Source organism: Bos grunniens, chromosome 7, assembly GCF_055505025.1.
Source record: "Bos grunniens cultivar Pamir isolate PY7600 chromosome 7, Bosgru_T2T1.0, whole genome shotgun sequence".
NCBI lineage: Eukaryota > Metazoa > Chordata > Mammalia > Artiodactyla > Bovidae > Bos > Bos grunniens.
The window spans coordinates 61,647,274-61,668,606 of NC_141171.1; the positions used below are offsets into that span (position 1 = coordinate 61,647,274).

Consider the following 21,333-nt stretch of genomic DNA (forward strand, 5'->3'; position numbering starts at 1 on the left):
TAAATGAGTGGGTAAGTGGAAGTTCGAGTCTAGAGAGAGCTGAATAGGATGTTCAGAGATGAGTAAAACCCGATCGCAGCTGTCACACAGCTAAGAGGAAGACAAATACCTTCAAGGAGCGAGTCTGAAGGATTTAAGAGGGAGGCGTTCTAATCTTAGGCAGCCCAGGGGGTGTTTCCGGATCCGACTCCCGCCCTCCCCGCCAATAGGCGGTCTCAATGCCTCCCAGGCCTCCTCCCTTTTCACCCGCCGAGGCGGGGCCGGCCACCTTTGGAGATAAGACTACGCTTCCCGGCGTGCCGCGCGGCGAGCGGAGGAGGAGCCGGAAGTGGGGGGTGCGAGGTCTAAGGGCACAAGGGAAGTGGCGGGCGGGGACTGAGGGGGGCGTGCAGGTGAACGGACAGGCCGGGGGTCGCGGGCATGGCTGAGGCCAGGAAGCGGCGAGAGCTCCTTCCCCTGATCTACCAGCATCTGCTGCAGGCGGGCTATGTGCGTGCGGCGCGGGAAGTGAAGGAGCAGAGCGGCCAGGTAAGCGTGCGCGGGCCGTGTCTAAGGGCCGCGTGCAAGATCTATGGAGAGGCGGCCCGCGCCTCTTCCTCTGGCGGCCTGCGGGCGCGCAGATACCGGATCCCACTGTGCTCTGGGACGCGGCCCGGGGTGCCGAAGGGGCCGCAACCTCTGCCCCGCACCTCTGTGGCTCCCAGTTCCTTTGGGCCTCAGTTTCCTTATCTGTGGAGTGGGCGGGCCGGGGCGTGAGACCGGACGCTCTGGGCTTTATAATTCCCGCGCCCCTTACCTCCACCCCCTTCCGGGAGCAACAATTTAAAGTTTCGAAATGTCGGGCCACGTGGCTCGGCGCGGCCCCCTAGGGCGAAAAGGTAGCTGCGAGTCGGAGGAGAGGACCGCTACCAGCCCTGAAAGGAGCGAAAGAGCGCCCCGAGAAGGGCCTGAAGCTACTAAACTGAGCTGGAGCGCAAGCCCGTAGCAGCTTTTCTGTACTGATTGGGAGTTGAACTCGTGGTGTAGTCATTCTTACCTCATCCATTCCTCGAGCAGCTGTTAATCTGGCAGTGGGGGTGCTGGTGATAAAATAGTGAGGAGGGTCCCTGGCTCACTAATTAGAGTTTACAGGCTAAATCTGTTAGGGGAGATGGACATAAATCAAAGGACCGCAAAAGTACCTGTGCACTCAACACTGCATCAACTGCCAAGAATGAGAAGCATAGGGTGCTAAGACAGGAATGGCAGATTGCCTTAGTCAGGGATATCCAGAACTGCTTTCCTGAGGAAGTGAATGCTGCTTTAAGATCTGAGAGAAGGAAGTGGATGTTCCAAGTAGGAATGCAAAGTGTTGCATATGTACTGGCCGCCAGAAAGTTTCTTATGACTGAAGTGTGGAGTTCAAGGCTGACAGAGATCTCTGGGGAGACAGCGGCAGGAAGGGGGCTTCCTTTGGTTTTGGTAAAGTAGTGGTAAGCCACTGGAAGGTGTTAAGTTGGTGTGGTGGCTGTGGACTTGATTAGTTGGTGTCTCTCTGGCAGGCTCTGGCCATGATACTTGCTCTCAGGACCTCTGGGAGAGACTAAAGGATGACAAATAAGACATCATCTCTGCTTTTCCCAATCTTTGGACCTCGGTAGCTTTTCTTCAGTTATATCACTTAACAGCTACAGGCAACAAAAGGGAGTACCTATCTTCTTTGGGGCATTTGCCTAGATGAAAGAATCCTGCCCTTATGAAGCATATATTCCAGCAGGAACAGACAAATGACTGAATTTTTTTTTTTAAGTTAATGATACAGTGTGTGGGGTGATGGTAGGTGCTAGTTGTAAAAATAAGGCAGGTAGAAGGGATAAGGAATGTCAGAGTTAAATTATCTATAGGGTGGTCATGAAACCCGAATGAGAAGGTGACTTTGGGCGAGGACCTGAAGAAAGTGAAGGAGTGAGCCATATAGTTGGCGGGAGAGAGCATTCAGACAGAAAGAACAGCCAGCCCCGATGGGGGCGGAGTCCCCTGACAGATTTGAGGGCCAGTGTGCCTGGGGCCAAGGAAAGTGAAACTGACACTTTCAGTCACTGTCAGTTACAGTCTGAATGTTACTGGCTGCTGTGCTGTGCAGTTACTATTGTAGATTGTCTCCTTCAGGCCTGAGAGCAGCATCTTAGATGGATACTACTGTTATCCCCATATAAAGAAAGAACCTGCAGGTTTAAAGAGCTGAAGACAGTAGACTATCCAGTTAACAAGTTCTCTTTGCCTGACCCCAGATGCACCCTCCTGGCCACTCTGCCTAAATCCCTGGCCCTGCATTACTCACTCAGCCTCTTTGGGGCACTTGACGTCCCAGGTTCTTGACATTTGCAGAGAGAATAGATTTCTGATCTTGGCTCCAAAGGGCTTTGTTCTACCAAAGGATTGGCACCATTTGGTTCCAGTCTCTGCCCAGTGGGTCAGCAGACAGCGTGGGTGTCTAGTCTGTGGTTCATACTGCCTGGGGAGATTGACCAGCCTGACTTTTGAAAGGTCAGGGGTGGAAAAAGCCCTGTCTTGTGGCACCTAAGCCTGGAGAGTGACAGGGAGGCTGGGGGCTAGATAAATGCTAGCCTGGAATATTCCCACTTTACTCTGTCAAAGGTACTTCTCACCAGAATATTGTCTTAAAAGGTTTTAGTTGAAAGTACTTGCCCTGCATGTCTCTGAAAGGTTCGGGTGGTCCTGGCAGAGCCGAGCAGACATATTGCCCAGAGCAGAAAGACCCCCTTCTCAGCCATCTTTCTGTGGATCATGATGTCATGAGAGTGGGGCCCAAGGAGGAACCTTGCTGTACTCAGGAGGGTTAATTGCTGCTTTCTCTTTGCTTCTCTGCAGAAAATTTTCCTGAGTCAGCCTGTAACCCTTCTGGACATCTATACACACTGGCAACAGTAAGTCTAATGGGGCTGAGGGAGTGCAGGAGGGATACCCCAAGCTCTCAGCATGAAATCAGCTACTAATCTGGTCTAAGATCTGTCCCCATAACCCACTGTAGATACTATTATCACCTCTAGGAAGCTACGCCACAGATACGGGTGTCTCTCTGGTAGTAGAGAGGACACTGAGAGCTGTGAGCAGTGTCTCTGCAGGACAAGAGCTTCTCGGCAGCTTGTTATTCATTCAGTCAACGCTCATTTATTGAGTAACTACTGAATGCCAGGCTCTCAGTACAGAGATATTGTTGTGAGTGAGACATGCATGGTGGCTCCTTTCCTGGAGCTAACATTGGAATCGGGGAGGTAAGCATACCACGGAGAATGAGACAAATGAGTATAAAATTACAGTGGTGGTGAGGATTATGAAAAAGAGGTGCCTGGGGCCAAAACTGCCTGAATAGGTTAGCCTCACCTCATTAGGTGTTTAGGGGTGGCTTCCTTGAGGTAACCTTTGAGTTGAAACCTGCGAGGAATGGGGAAGTGAACTCAGCAATAGGTGTGGAAAGGCTGATGGAGTGTAGCTGGCAGAGGGAGCTGCTGGTCTGAGGCCTGTAACTGCAGTGCAGTGCAGACGAGACTGGACGATCATCAGGGACCACCCCATGACAGGCCTGATCACCCATGAGGAGAAGTTGTGTCTTTGTCCCAAGAGCCCTGGGAGCCAGGGAAGGGTGAAGTGGAGAGTAGTGAGATCACTGGCTCGACTGGGTAGGCTGTGGATATCGGCCTCCAGACAAGAGCTGATGGGGCTTGAGGCAGGAATAACATAGGAGGGAAACAGTTTGCAGCAATACTAGAGGATGAGATGAGGGTCTGCAGATGGTTTGGAGAAGCAGTGTAGTCAACTCCCAGGTGTCTCACTTGTACGCTTGAATGGAAGGAACCCAACATGGAGGGAAAGATTTCAAAGACGTGTTGAATGTGAAGTGCCTGTGAAACATGCAAAACAAGGAGGGGGTATAATCCAAGGACTATCAACAGAGGAATGGTTTGAAAATGAAGGAGGGGATAATTGTTCCCTCAGTGAACTGGCCTGACTACAGCCAACTACGGGAGTGAAGGACCTGCAGTTGTGGCCCATGAGGAATGATAGTGAATACGCAACTGTCTGGGTGGAAAAGAGATGGCAGAGGGGCAGTGGAGGGACCACTATCTGCACATGTTAGGAGACAAAGGGAGTGGGGTGTTCCCTGGGGCCTGAGAGACTGAAGTGGGACCCATGTGAACCTGCTTTAGGAAGACAAGTGTCAGCTTCTGAATAAAAGCAGTGGGTCATCAAAGCTGTTCAAAACTCAGGTGGGCTACAGTAGAGTGGTGAGATCCCTGTCATCAGAGGTGTGTAAGCAAAAGCGGACATGGTAGAGAAGAGATCCCAGCTTCCAGTAGAGAGCTAAGGTCTTTGCAAGCCCTGTCAGTCCTCAGTTCTTGGCTCTCCCCTGCTGCTAAGGCAAGCACAGGGTACACCCCCTACTTCCTCTTCCATGTGCCCAGGTGTCTGACTATTTGTGCAGCACTTCCTGCCCCGGAGAACTGCTTCACTGAGCCATGCCACATGCCCTCCCCTACCACCAGCCCCTTCTCTGGATGAGGGGTACTGACTTGGACAAGGACCTCACACCCACGAGAGCCAGCCTAACCTGGTGGTTCAAACCCAGCTTGTGTGACCTTGGACAAACTTGATCTCCCCAAGTCTGTCTCCTTCAGTAAAATTAAGATAATAATAGGAAATAAAGTGCTAAACCTGGCCAATGGAGGCATTAGCTCTCTACTCGCCTCTGTTTAGTGAGCGCCTACTCTGGGACAGAACTGTTCTCGATGTCGTTGGAAACAAACTGGAAGAAAAAAATCTCTGCACCTGTGAAAGTTACATTCTACGGGGAGAAGAGAGGCAGAGTGAACCTACACATGTGATAAATGAAATATGTTTTTGCAGAAGATTTCCCAACAAGTGGCCTTCCTGGGAACAAGGGAGCCAGGCAGCACATCCCAAACTGTGGCAGAGCGACATCTGTCCCACATGGAGAGTGTGGCACACAGACAGTGACCCCCTCAGGCAGGAGGCTGGGCTCAGAGGAAGTGATGCTTGAAAATTCTGGGTGCTTATCCTTCCCAGAAGCCTCAGACTGTGACTCTGGGCAGGTCACTTAGCCGTGAGACTTAGGCTAGGTACTCTAGGTACTGTAGTGAGCTGGAAAAGGTTCTGCCAGCCCTCCCCTCCCTGGGCATGCAGTGGGGGCATCAAGTAGGAAGTAAGTAAAATAACAGGAGAGAGAAAAGTGCTCTGAAGAAAATGAAACAGGGCAGAGAATATCTTAGAGGACAGTGGTGACCGGGGAGGGCCTCTCCGAGAAGGCTGTACTGCAGTTGAGGCCTGAGGGACAACAGAGACCTGGGCAGTCTTCCAAGAGAAGGTGGCTGGGGTGCCACAAGTCCTGAAGGAAGGAGGAGCCTGGATGGTTCTGTGAAGTGTATACAGTGCCGGCACTTAGAGCTCTGTGACTCTTAGCTGCTGTTAGAAAATACTGTCCACCCTTCCTGAGTGTTTGGAGATGGATAAACTATAAAAATACAATGAAATGAGTGAAGATGCACAACACGAAATTGTTTCTGCACTCTGTTTCATCACTGTTTAAAGTCTCTTTATACACTTTCCCTTTGGGGTCAGGGAGGATGTGGGAGGTCTTCCTTTTCAACTCTCCTAGGGTTGTTCTTGCCCCCTGGTTGAGCTTGCCAGTCACCCTTGTCCTGCAGAACTTCGGAGATTGGCCGGAAACGGAAGGCAGAGGAAGATGCGGCCTTGCAGGCCAAGAGGAGCCGTGTGTCAGACCCCATCAGCAGCTCAGAGAGCTCAGAAGAGGAGGAGGAAGAGGAGGAGGCAGAAGCCAAAACCACCAAACCCAGTAAGAGCCCTGGGTGCTGAGAGGGCCCCGTCTCCGCGCTGGGGGCTCGGTACAGTACCCTGCACCTCTCGGGGACAGGCTGTTGTATATTGGATTGTTCCAAGGGAGAGTCCACCTCCAGCTTCACCTCCGTGAGCCCTCGGAGGACCAGGTCCTTTTAAAGGGAAGGTTGTAAGAGCCCCACATACCTATTTCAGTCTGATTTGAGCCCTTCCTCTGGGCCAGACATTGTGTCCCAGGTGCTAGGAATCCAGTGGTGAACAAAAACATGAACGGGCTCTTAGAGTCTAGAGGCATGTCGAGTCGCCTCTCCAGTCCAGTCCAGGAACTGCATTTGTTTAAGCCTTCGAGATAATTCTGGTAAAACCAGAAAAGCAGCCCACATTTTCAGAAGAGCTGCTAGAGAGATTTCAGAGCCGACAGCCGGCGGGCCCCTCTCCTGTGTGCTCGGGCTGTTTCAGCAGTTGCCCGTCTGCAGTGAGCAGGTCTAGCACCTGCACGCTGTCCCAGGCTCTCCGGTTCCGGTGCATTGGCAGGGGTCCCCCGTGAGGCCGTCACAGCCCCTCCTCCCCCCATTCTCCGGGTAGTTTGTGCTTTAACCAACAGTGGTCACAGCTCCACAGAAGAATTACCGTTCTTCTTTGCAGTATTGGTTTTTACTTACATAGAAGGTAACTTCTTAATTTTTAAATATATTTTCTAATTGTAAAAGAAATACAGGCTTCATTATATTCATTATAGAATATGTGAAAATGACTTTTGAGAGAGGTAGGGGAAATTACCCATATTCTTGGCCATGTATAATTTGGCAAATTATTCTTCCATTTATTTTTCCTGAGCATGTTTTTTCAAATATTGGCGATCATACTGAATATGTATTTTATACTTTGCTTAATCTTTGAAAATTATAATGCAAAACAAGTTCGCTGTGAACTCTACAAAAACATACAGAAGAGAAGTGGGAGGTTTCCTGTTCCCCTTGCCTGCTCCCTTTCCTCTCCCTAAATGCATCTCCTGGAAAATAGCCTGATGATGCTGACGACGCTCCCCTTTGCATCTGCACTCAGATAGACATCCGTACAGGCCTACATCCATACCTACAAACTACTTGAAACAAAAGCTGTAAAACTGCCTACTGACTGGTTACTCAATATTAATGAATTTTTTAAGCTGTAATAATGGAATTACAATGATACTTTTTAAGAGTCCTCATTGAGAGAAACCTGCTGAAATATTGTTGGGCAACATGATACAATGTCTGGTGTATTCTTCAGAATAATACTCACTGGGGATGGAGGAATGAGGGGTGCAGTTGAAATAAGATTGGCTACAAGTTGATAATGGTTGGGGCTGGGTGGCTTAGTCCTCTTCCTCGGTACTTATGAATGGGCCTAAGATGTTCCATAATTAAAAATCAACAAAGGGCTTCCCTGGTGGCTCAGTGGTAGAGACTGTCTGCCAGTGCAAAAAGCATGGGTTCAGTCCCTGGGCCAGGAAGATGCCACATGCCACGGAGCAGCTAAGCTCGTGCACCACGACTGTTGAACCTGTGCTCTAGAGCGTGTGCTTGGCAGCAAGAGAAGCCCCCACAATGGGAAGCCCACACACCACAACTGGAGAGTAGCCCTGCTCTCTGCAGCTAGAGAAAAGCAACAAAGACCCAGCTCAGCCAATAAATTGGAAAAAAAAATGAAGAGAGATGGAATTAAATGTCAGGAAAAGAATTAGATCATGTCATTCCTCTCAACAGCATCGTATTTTTAACCTAATCAACACTTGTTTTCTCTTGGCTTTATTTATTCATTTGTCTTTGGTCTTCCTTGCTGTGCTCGAGGTTTTCTCTAGTTGCGGTGAGGGGGTGGCTACTCTTGTTTGGTTGCACAGGTTTCTCGCTGCAGAGCACAGGCTGTAGGGCACGGGCTCAGTACTTCTGGTGCGTAAGCCTAGGTGCTCTGTGGCATGTGGAATCGTCTCGGACCAGGGACTGAACCTGTGTCCCCAGCATCGGCAAGCGAATTCTTAATCACTGGACCACCAGGGAAGCCCCCAACAGCATCTTCTTTATTTCACAGCATACATTAGAAATCTTTCCCTAACCTGAGCTCAAAGGTGACAGTATCCTGGTATCAAGGCAACAAGGATCTGGAAACCGACATCTAACAAGATTCCAGTCATGTAGTTGAGCTCCCCACCCACTGGGAAATGGTTTAAATTCGAGCAGCTTTCTCTGTGGACCTGGGGCTGCATGACCTGCCCCTGTCTTGCTAAGTGGCGTTCGGGGCTGCAGTGTGGCAGGTAGCCTGTGGGAATGGCATCCCTGGAGTTGTTCGGGCCTCCAGGGTAGTATGCAGTAGGTCTGGGAGCCAATCCCTTTTCCTCTGGGGCCCTCAGTATCTCGAGCCTCCAGGGAGTTGGGACCCCACTGGGGATGCAGTCAGCTGACTTTCATGTCGCCACTCTCCTCTCTTGCTCCTGGGGGATGTGGTTGAGCACCACTGAGCCCTTCCTCAGTCCAGGCTCAGCCTCAAATCTCACGCCAACACCAGGCAGCCATACAAATTGAATTGTTATGTGAGCTGAAACCTTTCTTCTTCCCTGAGAAAAGGCTGGTCTGGCTCACCCAACGGGTATTTGTGTCTTGCAGCCCCGAGATTAGCAGCTACCAACTCCTCAGTCACAGGGACAGTTTCGTCTTCAAATGTGAAAGAAAAAGCCAAGGTGAGTGGGACCATCTTCCAGGCTGTCACCCATGGGAGGTGAGGTGCCCTGTAGGACACGTTCCCTGGCATCAGTGAAGAATTGGGTTGTGGGTAATTGCCCAGCTTGGATTCAGATCTCAGTCACCAGCTGTGTGATCAGGGTGTGTCCCATGCACCTCTCCAGGCCTCAGGTTTTTGTCTGTAAGATGGTGATGGTGCCCACTGCTGTGAGCTGTTGGGCACCTTACATACCTGGGGTACACGGCTCCTTTCCTCCTTCGGTCCTGCATTCAGCTCTTCATTCAGCGAGTCGTTACCAATACAGTTATGTTCCAGGTACTACGTGAGGCAGTGGAGACACCATAGCAAATAAGACACTTGTCGCTTTGAAAACTCGAGAAACATTTTCTAGACTGGAAACTACTTGGAAGGCAGAATATCATTTTCTGGTCGTCCTCAAAGTAGTGTCTCAGACATGTAAAGGACTGTGTCCCTGATACTGATTGGAGCATTAGCAAAAAAATACGTAGAAATAATCACGAGGCCATGATAACATCCACAATAAATTGCTACTTAACCGCTTAGCAAAACTGCTGTGTCCTAAGAACTGTAATTCAGTTCACACCTCTGCGAGGGGAGGTACCATTTTCAGCACCCCCCTTGACTGGCCACAGGTTGGTGATGAAGCCATAACTTCAAAGATGAAGAAACAGAGGTTCAGGGAGGTCATGTGCCCAAGCTCAAGGGTCTGGGAAGTGGCAGAGGTGGGAGCCAATGTGGTCTGTGCTCTTATCCACCTGACCATACCCAGTGGCTGTCACTCCTGTTCTCTGTAGGCAAAGACCACGAAAGCCAGCAAGACGGTGAACTCCACGACACACCCTGCCCCGGGAAAGGCAGTGGCCCACCTCCTCACTGGGAAGTCACCCCAGAAGACATCGGGGCCCTCGGCAAATGCTGTCTTGGTGTCAGAAACCGAGGAGGAGGGCAGCATGTCAGGCCTCAGAACCGCCACCACGCCTGGTGAGGAGCTCCAACCTCTAGGGCCAGGCCCGAGGGCGGGCTGGGGAGGCAGACCTGGGCACTGCTTTGTCAGGCCCCCGGGACATTCTGGAATTCAGGCGGTTGTTTCCATGACAGCGAGGACCCCTGCCTCAGGCCACTTTCCCCTCCCCTGGGTGAGAGAGAATCTGCTGCAGGGACACCTCAGGCTTTGCTGAGGGAGTGTGAGCAGCCAGGGTGGGGTTGGAGCGTTTTCTGGTTTATTGCTCTCAGGTAGGGACCAGCGCCTTCCACAGAGGCTTAGACACTAAGCTGAGAGGCCTGGGTTTGCCTCTGCATCGCATGTAAAATAGGCATTTGCCCTGCCTGCTGCCCTGTGATGGGGGAAGGTTTTCTAAGCCCCCAGGTGCTGGCGCTTGTGTGTCAGGACCTATTGTTACACCTCTTACCAGCCCCTCAGCTGTGCAAGAGCAGAGTGGGGGGAGTGTGGTATGCCTCTCAGCTGTTTGTCTTCCATGGGGGGAGGGAGCAGTACTCATACCTGTCCCTGAGTAATTGGCATGGAGGGTGCCAACGAGAGGCAGGCAGGTCTATAAAGGGTTGGCCCTCAGTCCCCTCCTTGTTTATCCCTCAGGAATGGCATCCGCCGACCAGGCTGACAGCTCCAGTGAGGATACCACCAGCTCGAGTGATGAGACGGACTTGGAGGTAATTACCATCCACCTTCAGAGTGGCCTTCTGCAAACCTCTAACCCTCCTGGGGCCTGGCCAGAGGCCTCACCTCCCAGTGGTACCAGTGTCACCTCTCCCCATTCAGTGGGTGTTTTGGGGTGACCAGGAGCTGGAAGGCTGAGCCTGGGCAGGTTGGGAGCCAGATTTTCACTGTGCTCTGGGCAGGAAGAGGGCCTGGAGTTGGTGGGGAGAGACACCATCCTACCTGTGAGGTGGGGGCAGACTTTCTGGGAGAGGCGGCACGGGACCAGGGCCTGACGCACAGGGGGCTCCACCGGGTGGGCATGTCGGGGCATGAGTGTTTGAGCAGGAAAAGCTGCACGAGCAAAGGCCATGGGCTCAGGAGTGTGGCTGTCTGGGGTCAGGCTACTGAGGAGGTTCTGGGTCTCAGCACTGCCTGAGGAAGTCCGTGGCCTTGTCTCTTCTGTGAACCGTGGCCTGGAGTCCCTGCAGATTATTCCTTAGCATGCACCTTCCAAGTGGCAGGCAGGTTCCTGCTGCCGTGGGGGAGTGAAAGGGACCCTCAGAAATTTAACTGCAGTGGTGATGGTTGGTATGAACGGAGGATCCAGAAAGCCATGAAGGGCAGTAACAGGGGTGCGATGTGGGCAGAGGGACAGCACGGCAGGGATGGACACACAGCAGATTTGATGCTTTTCAGGAAAAGTGATCCACAGTTTCATGAATGAAGGGGAAAATGATGTAAGATGAAGTCCGAGGGAGGCAGGGGCCAGATCGGTGCCTGACCGTGAGGACCACTGAGAGAAGTTTGGGTTTTGTCCTGGGGGCTGTGGGAAGCCACTGCAGGGTTGCAGGCACACAGGTGAGATGGCCTGATTTATGGTTCCAAAACATCGCTGGTTGTGGCCTGGGTTGGAGGACGGTGCTTCATAAATGCAGTGAGATGGTTGAGAGGGCTGTTGGAGTAATGCTGGCAGGAGATGCTGAAAGCTAGCACCAGGGCACCCAGCAGAGAGATGGGGAGAGAGAACGATAGGATTTGGGGATCAAATTGACCTGGCACCCATGGCGCTTCCTACCTTCCCTTTCCACCTCAGCTAGTAACCCCTGAAGATGCAGCCCTAACTGTGGGCTGCTTCTCACATTCCATCCCACCTTTGGGCCCTAGCTACAGCCAGCTATAAAGGTACCCTGGGCTTCCATCTCCAGGCTCTGTCAAGGGAAGGGGCACACTCCTGGCCCTGGAAGCCAGCAGCCAAACACACAGCTTCAGTGGACCAGAGCCTAGAGAGGGAGGGAGGGTGCCCCAGGACTCTCAGCAGGCTGGTGCCAAGACTAGAGCTCAGGTCCTGGCCTCTTGGCCCTTGTGGTAGCCACCGTGATCAGACACTGTGTTAATATTTGGAGGGGTAGACAAGTATGAGCTGTCCTGCTCGCGAGAGGCTGCCCCTCCACTGAGCCCTGTGTGCCAGGTGGTAGAGGAGGTTTGTGGTTGAGCGCTCTGTCCCTTACTATCAGCGTTAGTGGTTTAACCTCTCTGAGCCTTTTGTCTTTTTCCAGAAAATGGGTGTAAAGGTGGTATCTTAGGGAGTTGTTTGAGAACGAGATGACATTAAGACAGAGTGTTACAGACTATGAAGCATCTTACACTCCTCTGTGCTAGACAGGGTTATTCTCTGATCCCATGCTCTTGTTCCAGGCGAAAGCCGCAGTAAAACCACTGCAGGTCAAAGCCTCAGCCACTGCAGTCAAGGAGTCTCCGAGAAAAAGTGCAGCCCCGACTCCAGGGAAGGCAGGGGTTGTGACACCCCAAGTCAAAGGCGGTGCTGTGACCCCAGCCAGCAGGGCCAAGAAGCCAGAAGAGGTCTCAGAGAGCAGTGAAGAGTCTGACGAGAGTGAGGAGGCCGTCCCTGCGGGGACACCCAGTCAGGTGAGGCACAGGGGAGGCCTGCTCCCGGTCCCGGGCGGCTGTGTAAAGAGCACGTCCGCTGCCGGAGGACACCGGCCCTGGGGTTTGAGGAGGGGGAGGCGGGGCTCTGGGAGGCGAAGGGCAAGGTCACCTGACTCTGCTTCAGCTGCTTCTGGAAATTGCCCTTCCTGCCCAAAGGGAAGAACCCCGCCCACCACCCCCTTCCCCTCAGTTCCCCTGTCTAGTAAACAGGCTGCTCTCTTTGTCCCGGCTGGTCCTGCTGGGAAGGAACTTGAGAAGTTTTAGTTACCTGGCCCTCTGGCTTCTCAGGCCAAATCATGGCTTGTTAGCAAACAAATCCAGCTCTATTCCATCTGCTGGACCTCCTTCTTGCATGGGTGGCCAGAGCTGCAGCTAGGCATGTCCTGAGGGAAAACCAGAGGCACTGGGAAACTGTTGGAATCAGAGAGCAGCAAGGATGAGGGGTCAGACTGGTGGTAAAAGGCCCTTAGAGCCCTGAGCCTGCCCAGGTGAGGAGCCTATCCACCCTGGCCATCACAGAAAACTAGTATAAGGAACTGGTATCTTATCTGGTACCCAGGGGATGAGGCATTGGTGGTCAGGTGAGATGGACAGGGGGTATGAGGGCCCCAGGAATGAGGAGATATGGCCATCTGGCTGGTCAGTCTCACTGGCTGGAGTGTCAGTCAAAGCGGGGAGTGGGGAGAGAAGCAAGGGGTCTCATGAGTCTCACTAAGGGCTCAGGCTTTATTCTTAAGACATCACAAGAGAGTTTTCAGAAAGAAATGAACAAACCATGCTTTCTCTTTTACCAGGTGAAGGCCTTGGAGAAAACCGTCCCAATCAGAGTTGCTCCTAGTCCTGCCAAGGGGACCCCTGGGAAAGGGGCCACCCCAGCACCCCCTGGGAAGGCAGGGCCCTTAGGGAAGCCAGAGGAGGACTCGGAGAGCAGCAGCGAGGAGTCAGACAGCGAGGAGGAGACACAAGCTGTCAAGACCCCAGTGCAGGTGGGACCTGGAGAGAGGGCCCCAGAGCTGGCACCCACCCCAGGAAGTCTTCTGAGGGTTGATTCTCCCACTCCACGTGCACCAGCCACACACAGGGCCATGTGGAGTCTGTGGTCTTCGACCCCATCTGCTCTCCTGTTTCCTCGAGTCCACCATCTGGGCTCTCTCCCCTAATTCTGTTTCTCTCTCTCCAGGCAAAGCCCTCTGGGAAGATCCCCCAGGTTAAAGCTGCCTCCACACCAAAAATCCAGGTGTTTTTCCCTAAGAAAGGGTCCCCTCCAACATCCCCTGGCAAGGCAGGGCCTGCAGCCACCCAAGCCCAGCCCAGGAAGCAGGAGGAGGAGGAGAGCAGCAGCAGCAGCAGCAAGGAATCAGACAGCGAGGGCGAGGTGCCCACGGCCATGCGGCAGACTACAAGCCTGGCTCAGGTGAGGCTGGAGGATGCCCAGCCCAGCCCTGGGAGTCGCCTGCAGAGACCCTGTGGGCCTCTTGTCCTCTGTTCCAGAACCTCCGTTCGCCCTCCTCCCCTCCTGTCTTACCTCACACGTTCCCCGCTAAGCCTCCTGTCCTGTCCTCTGTCACTCCCAGGCAAAGCCCTTGGAGAAAAACTCTCAGGTCAGAGCTGCCTCAGCCACAGGTGCAGGACCCTCGGCAAAGGGCACGGTCCCAGCGCTCCCTCAGAAGGCAAGGTCTGTGGCCGCCCAGGATGGGAAGCAGGAGGACTCAGAGAGCAGCAGTGAGGAGGAGTCAGACAGTGAGGAGGAGATGCAGAAGGCAGGGACCTCAGCCCAGGTGAGTCCTCTGCCTGTGAGGTTTGTCTCTCCTGCTCAGTGCCGGAAGCCCCCTCCCCTTCCCCCACCTCCACTCCCTGGACCGGGTGACCCTCTCCATCTCTGTGTCTCACTGTAGGCACAGTCCTCTGGGAAAGCCCTCCAGATCAGACCTGCCTCCGGTCCCACCAAGAGGCCCCCTCAGAAGGCCGGGCCTGCAACCACCCAGGTCAAGGTTGAAAGGGCCGAGGAAGACTCGGAGAGCAGTGAGGAGGAATCAGACAGTGAGGATGAAGCTCCTGTAGCCAAGACTCCAGCCCAGGTAGGGTCTCGGGAGGGGCGGCTGCACAGCCTGACTCTTAACTGCCCCCACCAACCAGTCAGCTCTACGAGGGGCTGTGGGGAAGGATGGCAGTGAGCTCCACCCTGAGCACATGGGGGCTCTGAGTCCAAGATCCTTCTCGAGCTTCTGAATTGTGTGTCCCCTCAGGCAAAATCAGCTGTGAAAACTTCTCAGATCAAGGCCTCCCCAAGGAAGGGCACCCCCATTACACCCGCATCTGCCAGGGTCCCCCCAGTGCAAGTCGGCACACCAGCCCCCCGGACAGCAGCAGCAGTGAGTACGCCCACCTGCGCGTCATCCCCAGCCATAGTCAGGCACACCCAGAAGCCAGGGGAGGACTCTTCAAGCAGCGAGGAGTCTGAGAGCGAGGAGGAGACAGCTCCTGCTGCAGCAGGGGGACAGGTGAGACCAAGTTCATTTGGCTGGGTCAGGGCTGGCCCTCATTGGTCCTTTGGCCCCTGTGATAGGCCTCTCTTCTGTGTCATTCCAGATGAAGTCTATAGGGAAGACCCTCCCAGTGAAAGCTGCCTCACCACCCACCAAGGGGCCCTCAGGAAAAGGGACCACCCCAGGGCCCCCTGGGAAGGCAGGACCTGCAGTGGCACAGGTCAAGGCTGAGGTGCAGGAAGACTCAGAGAGCAGTGAGGAGTCAGACAATGAGGAAGCGGCTGCAACTCCCGCACAGGTGAGGCCTGGGACAGGGCTGAGGATGGGCTAACCCGGGCTGCCTTTGCCCCTGGTATGCAGAAGCCTGAGCGGCATCCTCAGCTCAGCCTCATTCTGCACTTTCCACTCATCTCCTCTGCCTGTAAGAACTGCAGGGTTGAGCTCCAGGGTCTCCTTCATCGCCTTTTGAGCTCCCACTGAGATTTCTTTTTACACCAGCTCTGTTGAGTACTCCATCTGCCAGGTCCATCCTGTCTGGGGCTCCTTAGGCCCTGGCTCTCATAGTTCCCAGCCTAGATGGGGGACATGGATGTGTACACAGATTGTATCAGCATGTATGACAGGGTTGAGATGGAGGGTGTGTGCCTAGGCCCCAGAACATGGCAGATGATAGTATCTAGGGCCTTTTCAGGAGAGAAGATCTCTTGGATGAAGTGGCACCTAAACTGTGGGTGAAAGAGTTGGCCAGGTGACGTGGAGTTTTCCAGGCAGAGAAACCAGCCTGTGTGGAAGCCAGGAGAGTGCCTGGCTTTTTTGAGTTCCCCAAGCAGAGCATTCTGGTGGGCTCACTAGGGAAGACCATGTGAATGGCAAGTGGTGGGAAGTTTGGAGCTGGGCTGCCTGGGTTCAAGTCCTAGCTCCACGTCCTAGCAAGTGCTATAATCCATCAGGGCCTCTGTTTATTCTTCAGTAAATTGGAAATCGACCTGCACAGAGTTGAATTTGATGAGCTCTTACCTGTCACATCCAGCCAAGGGGCTTGCACACAGCAAGTTCTCATCCATTTCCCTCGAGGGAGCAGACTCAAGAGTTGTCTTCCAGACTGGGAAAGCGGGGAGAAGTGAAGATAGCTGACTCCCTGCTCACTCACCCACCCACCGTTTATTATTTTTAATTGTCTCTCTTTTTTTCACTAACCACTCAAATTAGTCATTTCTTGTTTCCCTGTACCAGAGTACACATTTCTGTGAATTTTTTTTGTCTTGCTGTCACTGTTATCTTGTGGGACCCAAGGTCCTGTAATTCCTTTACTGAAATTTTAAGCTATTCTTGGCCTTCCCAGAGTCTCAGCTCAATAGACTCCTATTCTGTTTTTCCAAGCTACAGACACATTTGACTAGTGCCTTAAAAGTTTCAATGTGCTGATCACTTAAGCACGTCACTTAAGTCTTCGCATTTGAGCCTTCCACCTGTCCCATGAGACAGTGTTCATTTGCTTTGGTTTCTGGATAAGGAAATTAGAGTGTAGTGGAGTTGTTTGGTAATTTGATCCAGCCCCACCAGCCCCTGACTCCAAAGCCTTTCCCACTTCCTTCTACTAAGGTTTTGTTTGTTTTGTTTTTTTGGCCAAGATGCATTGTGGGGTCTTAGTTCCCCAACCAGGGATCAAACTCATGCCGTTGGAGTGGAAGCACAGTGTCTTAACCACTGGCTCACTAGGGAAGTCCCCTTCTGCTACATCTTTACCGCAACTTTTCCAGCCACACAAATAGTCAGATTTTGGGGCATCGTATTCTCTTGGGTTGAAAAAAAGAGCAGCCAGTCCCTCTCCAGGGGCCTAGCCTTATAGCCTGGTGCTCTGTCAGACGAAACTGTCTTTCCTAACTTCAGGAGGTCTGACGAGCCTCTGCTAAAACAAGCAGGACTGATAAAAGGAGTCTTACTGGCCAACTTCTTTTCCTCACCTTCATCCAAGGGATGAGGGTAATAACTGCCTCTGTTGTGAGGTTATTATGAGGATTAAATGAGATAATACTTGTTTGGCATCTCCCTCAGTGCTGTACATATTAACTGGTTTCTAATCAGTGTTTTCAGCATTGCTGAGGTCAGAAATTGATCTGCTCAGAGATACCCAGCCAGCTGAAAGTAAACTGTCCACTGAGGAAGCTGAAGTTCAAAACAAACAAATTAACAGTCAGAGGATGGGTTCTGGAAAACCAAATGTCCCAGAAACTCAGAAAGGAGATGATTCGTAATTTAAATGCCATGAATAGAAAGATAGCCCTGGTGTGAGAAAGGCAGGGGAGAGATGTTCAGTGTTTGATGAATGGCCAAATAAGTGGTGTGGTGCCTTCTGGGCCTGAATTTGTGGTGTATATGATCTTATGTCCTGTGACATTGTTACACTTGCTTATCAGTTCTAGTGACTTTTGTAGACTCCTTAGGATTTTCTATATACAGATCATGCCTTCAAATTAAGGACAGTTTTACTTTTTCCTTTCTAATTTAGGTAGCTTTTATTTCTTTTTGTTGCCTTATTGGCCTGGCTAGAACCTCCAGTAAAAGGTTGAATAGTAGTGGTGAGAGCAAACATCCTTGTCTCAATTTTAATCTTAAAAGTAAAGCGTTCTGTTGTGTGATGTTAACTCTAAGTTTTTCATAGATGCTTCTGATCAGATTGAGGAAGTTTCCTTCTATTTCTAATCTGTTGAGAGTTCTTATCATGAATTGGAGTTAGATTTTTGTCAAGTGCTTTTTCTTTATGAAAGTGATTTTTTTTTTTCTTTTGTTAATATGTATGACATTAGTTGTTTTGGGGGTATTAAATCAATCTTTCGTTCTTGGAATAAATCCATCTTGGTCAGAGTGCATTCTCCTTTTTATTTGTTGCTGAGTTTGGTTTGTGAATTATTTGTGAGGATTTTTGTGTCTTGTGTTCACAAAGAATATTGGTCTGTAGTTTCCTTGTGATATCTTTGCCTGGCTTTGGTATTGTGTGATCCTGCCTCATAAAACCTCTTTTCTCAGAGTTTGTGTTGCACTGGTGTTATTTCTTTTCTTAACACAATTCAAATTTATAAGTAAAGCCATCTGGCCCTAGACTTTTTGTGTATGTGGGTGAAGATTTTTAATGACTCAGTCAGTTTCTCTAACTGATGTTGGTGTATTCGAATTAGTTTATATTTTGTACCTTTTAATACCCTGTGCACAGTTAATAATTTGTGCCCTTCTAGAAACTTGTCCATTTTCATCTCAGTTGTGTAGCTGATTAGCTTAAATTTGTTCATAATATTCTTCTATATCCTTTTAATATCCATAGGAATAATTTTTGGTAATTTGTGTCTTCTGTCCTATTACTTGGTCACTTTAACTAAAGAATTACAAATTTCATTCTTTTCAAAGGAATAACTTTTGGCTTCATTGATTTTTTTTTTCCTCTTATTTTCCTGTTTTCTATTTCATTAATTTCCAGTGATCTTTATTATTTCTTCCCTTACTTTGAGTTGATATGCTCTTCCTTTTCTAGCCTTTTAAGATGGAATCTTAGATTTTTTTTTAATTTTAGATTTTTCTTTCTAATTTAAACATTTAACACAACAAATTTCCCTCTGAGGACTGTATTAGCTTTGTCCCATGAATTTTAAAGTACTGTCTTTTTAATTTTATTCTTTGAGCCATGGATTATTAAGAAGTGGGTTGGGACTTCCCTGTTGGTCAAATGGCTGAGACTCTACACTCCCAATGCAGGGGGCTTGGGTTCAATCCCTGGTCAAGGAACTAGATCCTCCTTGCTGCAGCTGAGATGCAGTGCAGACAAGTAAATATCTTAAAAAAGAAGTGTGTTGAGGGACTTCCCTGGCAGTCCAGTGGTTAAAACTGTGTGCTTCCACTGCAGGGAGGCTGGTTCAATCCCAGGTTAAGGAACTAAGATCTCACATGTTACGCAACGTGGCCACACACCAGAAAAAAAAAAGGGTGGGGTAATTTCTAAATGTATGGAATTAATACAGATTTGTTTTTTGTTGATTTTTAGTTTAATTCTGTTGTGGCTATAGAATATATTTTGTGTGATTTCAATCCTTTTAAACTTACTGACTAGGGCAACTTAGACATGGTGTCTTTTGTTTTTGTAAGTCTATGTCAAAGACGTTACTCCCCTCTGATAATTTGAGTTCTGTGCTGATTAGCTCCTTTCTTCATCACACATAGGCTATGCTTTAGACTGGTTTCTTTGTTCAATTCATGAATGTTAATTTCACTTGGTCTTATATAAATGAGGGAAGCCAAGTTATGGGGCATATCTCTGCTCAGATGACATCTCTGAATGAGATGGGCCTTGAGATGCTGCCAGATCCCTCATCCTATTTCACATTAGCAAAGTTTCCTTTCACACTCTTATTAAGGATTTTGCTTTTTGTTGCTCTTGAGTTTCTGGTCTGTATTTGCTGGAGACACTGATAAATTTTCAGGGGATTCCTTGGACATCAGTTAAGGTTAGGTTAAGCTGAAGAAACCTCAGACAACAGTGGTTTTCCTTTTTGTTCTGCCATCCTGAGTACCTGGCTTCTATCTGATAGACTAAGATGGCTGCTTGAGCTCCAGCTATTGCCTCAGTATTCCAGGCAGCGGGAAGGAAGAAGACACATCTTCTACATGTGTAAGAAAGTCAAATGTATGCTTGACTTAGATTCATTAGCTAATCACGTGGCCACCTAGCTGAAAGGGAGCCTGGGAAACCTTTGTTCAGGGTAGTCTTATGCTTAGCTAACTCGAAGAAAAAGTGCTCACAACAGTAATGCGTGAGTGCTTATTGTGTGCCAGCACTGTGTTAAGCACTGTGATATCTCCCATTTCATCCTCACCCTTCCTCATTCCCATTTTACAGAGGAAGAAAGTGAAGTCCAGTGACGTCAAATGGTTTGCCCAGGTTCATACAGGTGTTATTGGAGGAGTCAGAATCCAGACTCTGGCATCTGACTCCAGAATCAGCATTCTTGGCTAACTGCTTATGTCCTTTATGTAATTAATTCCCTTTTCTCCTTCCAGGTGAAGACTTCAGTGAAAACCCCTCAGACCAAAGCCAACTCTTCTGCCACCAGAGTGGCTTCAGCCAAAGCAGCAGCACCAGCTCCTGGAAAGGGGGGCCTTGCTGTTGCTCAAGCCAAAGTGGGGTCCCCAGCCAAGGCAAGTAGGACCAGAGCCAAAAGAGGTGCTGGGGTGGAATGGAGGGGAGGACCAAGCAATGGCCCTAGCCTAGACAAGGTCCCGCACAGGTGGGAGTGACCTCCCCAGAACTGTGCCCTGGGTGGGGTTTCACCTAAAGGGAACCGTGCTTTCCTCTTCCTCCCTCAGTACCATTCCCTCCTCCCGATTCAGGTAAAACCACCAGCGAGAACCCCCCAGAGTAGCGCCGTCTCTGGGAGGGGCCAGGTGTCTGTGCCGGCTGTGGGGAAGGCAGCAGCTGCAGCAGCCCAGGCCCAGCCGGGGCCTGTCAAGGGCTCACAGGAGGACTCGGAGAGCAGTGAGGAGGAGTCGGACAGTGAGGGAGAGGCACCTCCTCAGGTGAGGCCTCAGGGGGCGGAGAGCAGCCCCGTGCTTGTCCTCTGGACCAGGAGCCACCCACAGCACAGCTGCACGTGCCCCAGCCGTCTCCTAACCCTCCTTTCCTGATCCTGTTTCTTTGTCTCCAGGCGAAGCCCTCAGGAAAGACCCCCCAGGTCAGAACTGCCTCAGCCCCCACCAAGGCGTCCCCCAAGAAAGGGGCTGCCCCGGTACCCCCTGGGAAGGCAGGACCCCCAGCCACCCAGGCCAAGAGGCAGGAGGAGGACTCGGAGAGCAGCAGCGAGGAGGAGTCGGACAGTGACGGGGACGTGCCAGCTGCTGCACCTCCAGCCCAGGTGAGGCCTCATGAGGAAGCAGCTGTGGTGCCAGGCCTCCAAGCTTCCGCCACCTACTCCCATGTCAAAACTTGGGCTCAGGGCCAGGTGAAGAAGCAAGACCAGATTTAGGCTCTGCATCCAGGGACCTTTCCCCCAGCTGCTGTCCCCAATGTTTCCTTGGGTAAAACCTCCTACAAATAACCCCCGTCCCTCGCCAAACCAGGGCCTCCCCAGTAAAAGGTGGCTTTGGTACTCCCATATCTGCCAAGGCCTCCACGATGCACATGGTCCCACCAGCCCAGTGGGAGGCCAGGCCAGGCCCTCAAGGATGTCCCAGTCAGAGAATCAGGAGGGGGCTTCGATGTGGTGTAGGTACCATGAGGCCCTGGGGGGTGGGAGGAAGCCAAATCTCTCACCCCGTCGTCCTGTAGGCAATGGGGCCTGGGGCCTCCTGTTGGTATGTGTATCTCTCAGGGAGAGTTCTTCTTCTAGCTCAGTGTGAAGCCTAGAGAGTGGGGAGAGAGAAGGAATGAGGACCCGACTTTTATCTGGATGATTTTTCCTCTGTCTGCTTGTAGGAGTGGCTACAACCTGTAGTTCAGGGTGACAGACTCCAGGACTCACAGGGCTCAGACATGTGATGGAAATGACTTGAGTGGTGCAGACCTAGTGGAGGTGATAGATGGCAGCTGACATGAAGCCTTGGTGTCAGGAGGGACCGAGGGAGTGGTGGCAACAAGGGCAAACTAGA

The 21,333-nt window shown here is 51.2% G+C and overlaps 1 protein-coding gene across 8 annotated transcripts in view; it reads left to right on the top strand.

Moving 5' to 3' along the window:
* Positions 1–346: 346 nt before the first annotated feature.
* The window catches only part of TCOF1 (treacle ribosome biogenesis factor 1), a 38,538-nt gene continuing 17,551 nt past the window's right edge, over positions 347–21,333 (top strand). For 6 of the 8 annotated variants that reach the window (XR_015167742.1, XM_086412441.1, XM_086412442.1 and 3 more), the window contains exons 1-16: positions 347–528; positions 2,872–2,927; positions 5,724–5,872; positions 8,517–8,590; positions 9,408–9,594; positions 10,208–10,281; positions 11,966–12,196; positions 13,012–13,203; positions 13,398–13,631; positions 13,792–13,995; positions 14,113–14,295; positions 14,464–14,718; positions 14,807–15,001; positions 19,750–19,887; positions 20,080–20,265; positions 20,394–20,600. Coding sequence is in view for 7 of the 8 variants with exons in the window: in XM_086412441.1 (XP_086268567.1) it covers positions 421–528; positions 2,872–2,927; positions 5,724–5,872; positions 8,517–8,590; positions 9,408–9,594; positions 10,208–10,281; positions 11,966–12,196; positions 13,012–13,203; positions 13,398–13,631; positions 13,792–13,995; positions 14,113–14,295; positions 14,464–14,718; positions 14,807–15,001; positions 19,750–19,887; positions 20,080–20,265; positions 20,394–20,600 (2,673 nt within the window). In the remaining variant the exon portion in view is untranslated. The remainder of the gene's footprint in view (positions 529–2,871; positions 2,928–5,723; positions 5,873–8,516; positions 8,591–9,407; positions 9,595–10,207; positions 10,282–11,965; positions 12,197–13,011; positions 13,204–13,397; positions 13,632–13,791; positions 13,996–14,112; positions 14,296–14,463; positions 14,719–14,806; positions 15,002–19,749; positions 19,888–20,079; positions 20,266–20,393; positions 20,601–21,333) is intronic. The other 2 variants (XM_086412444.1, XM_086412447.1) reach the window with 1 other exon arrangement.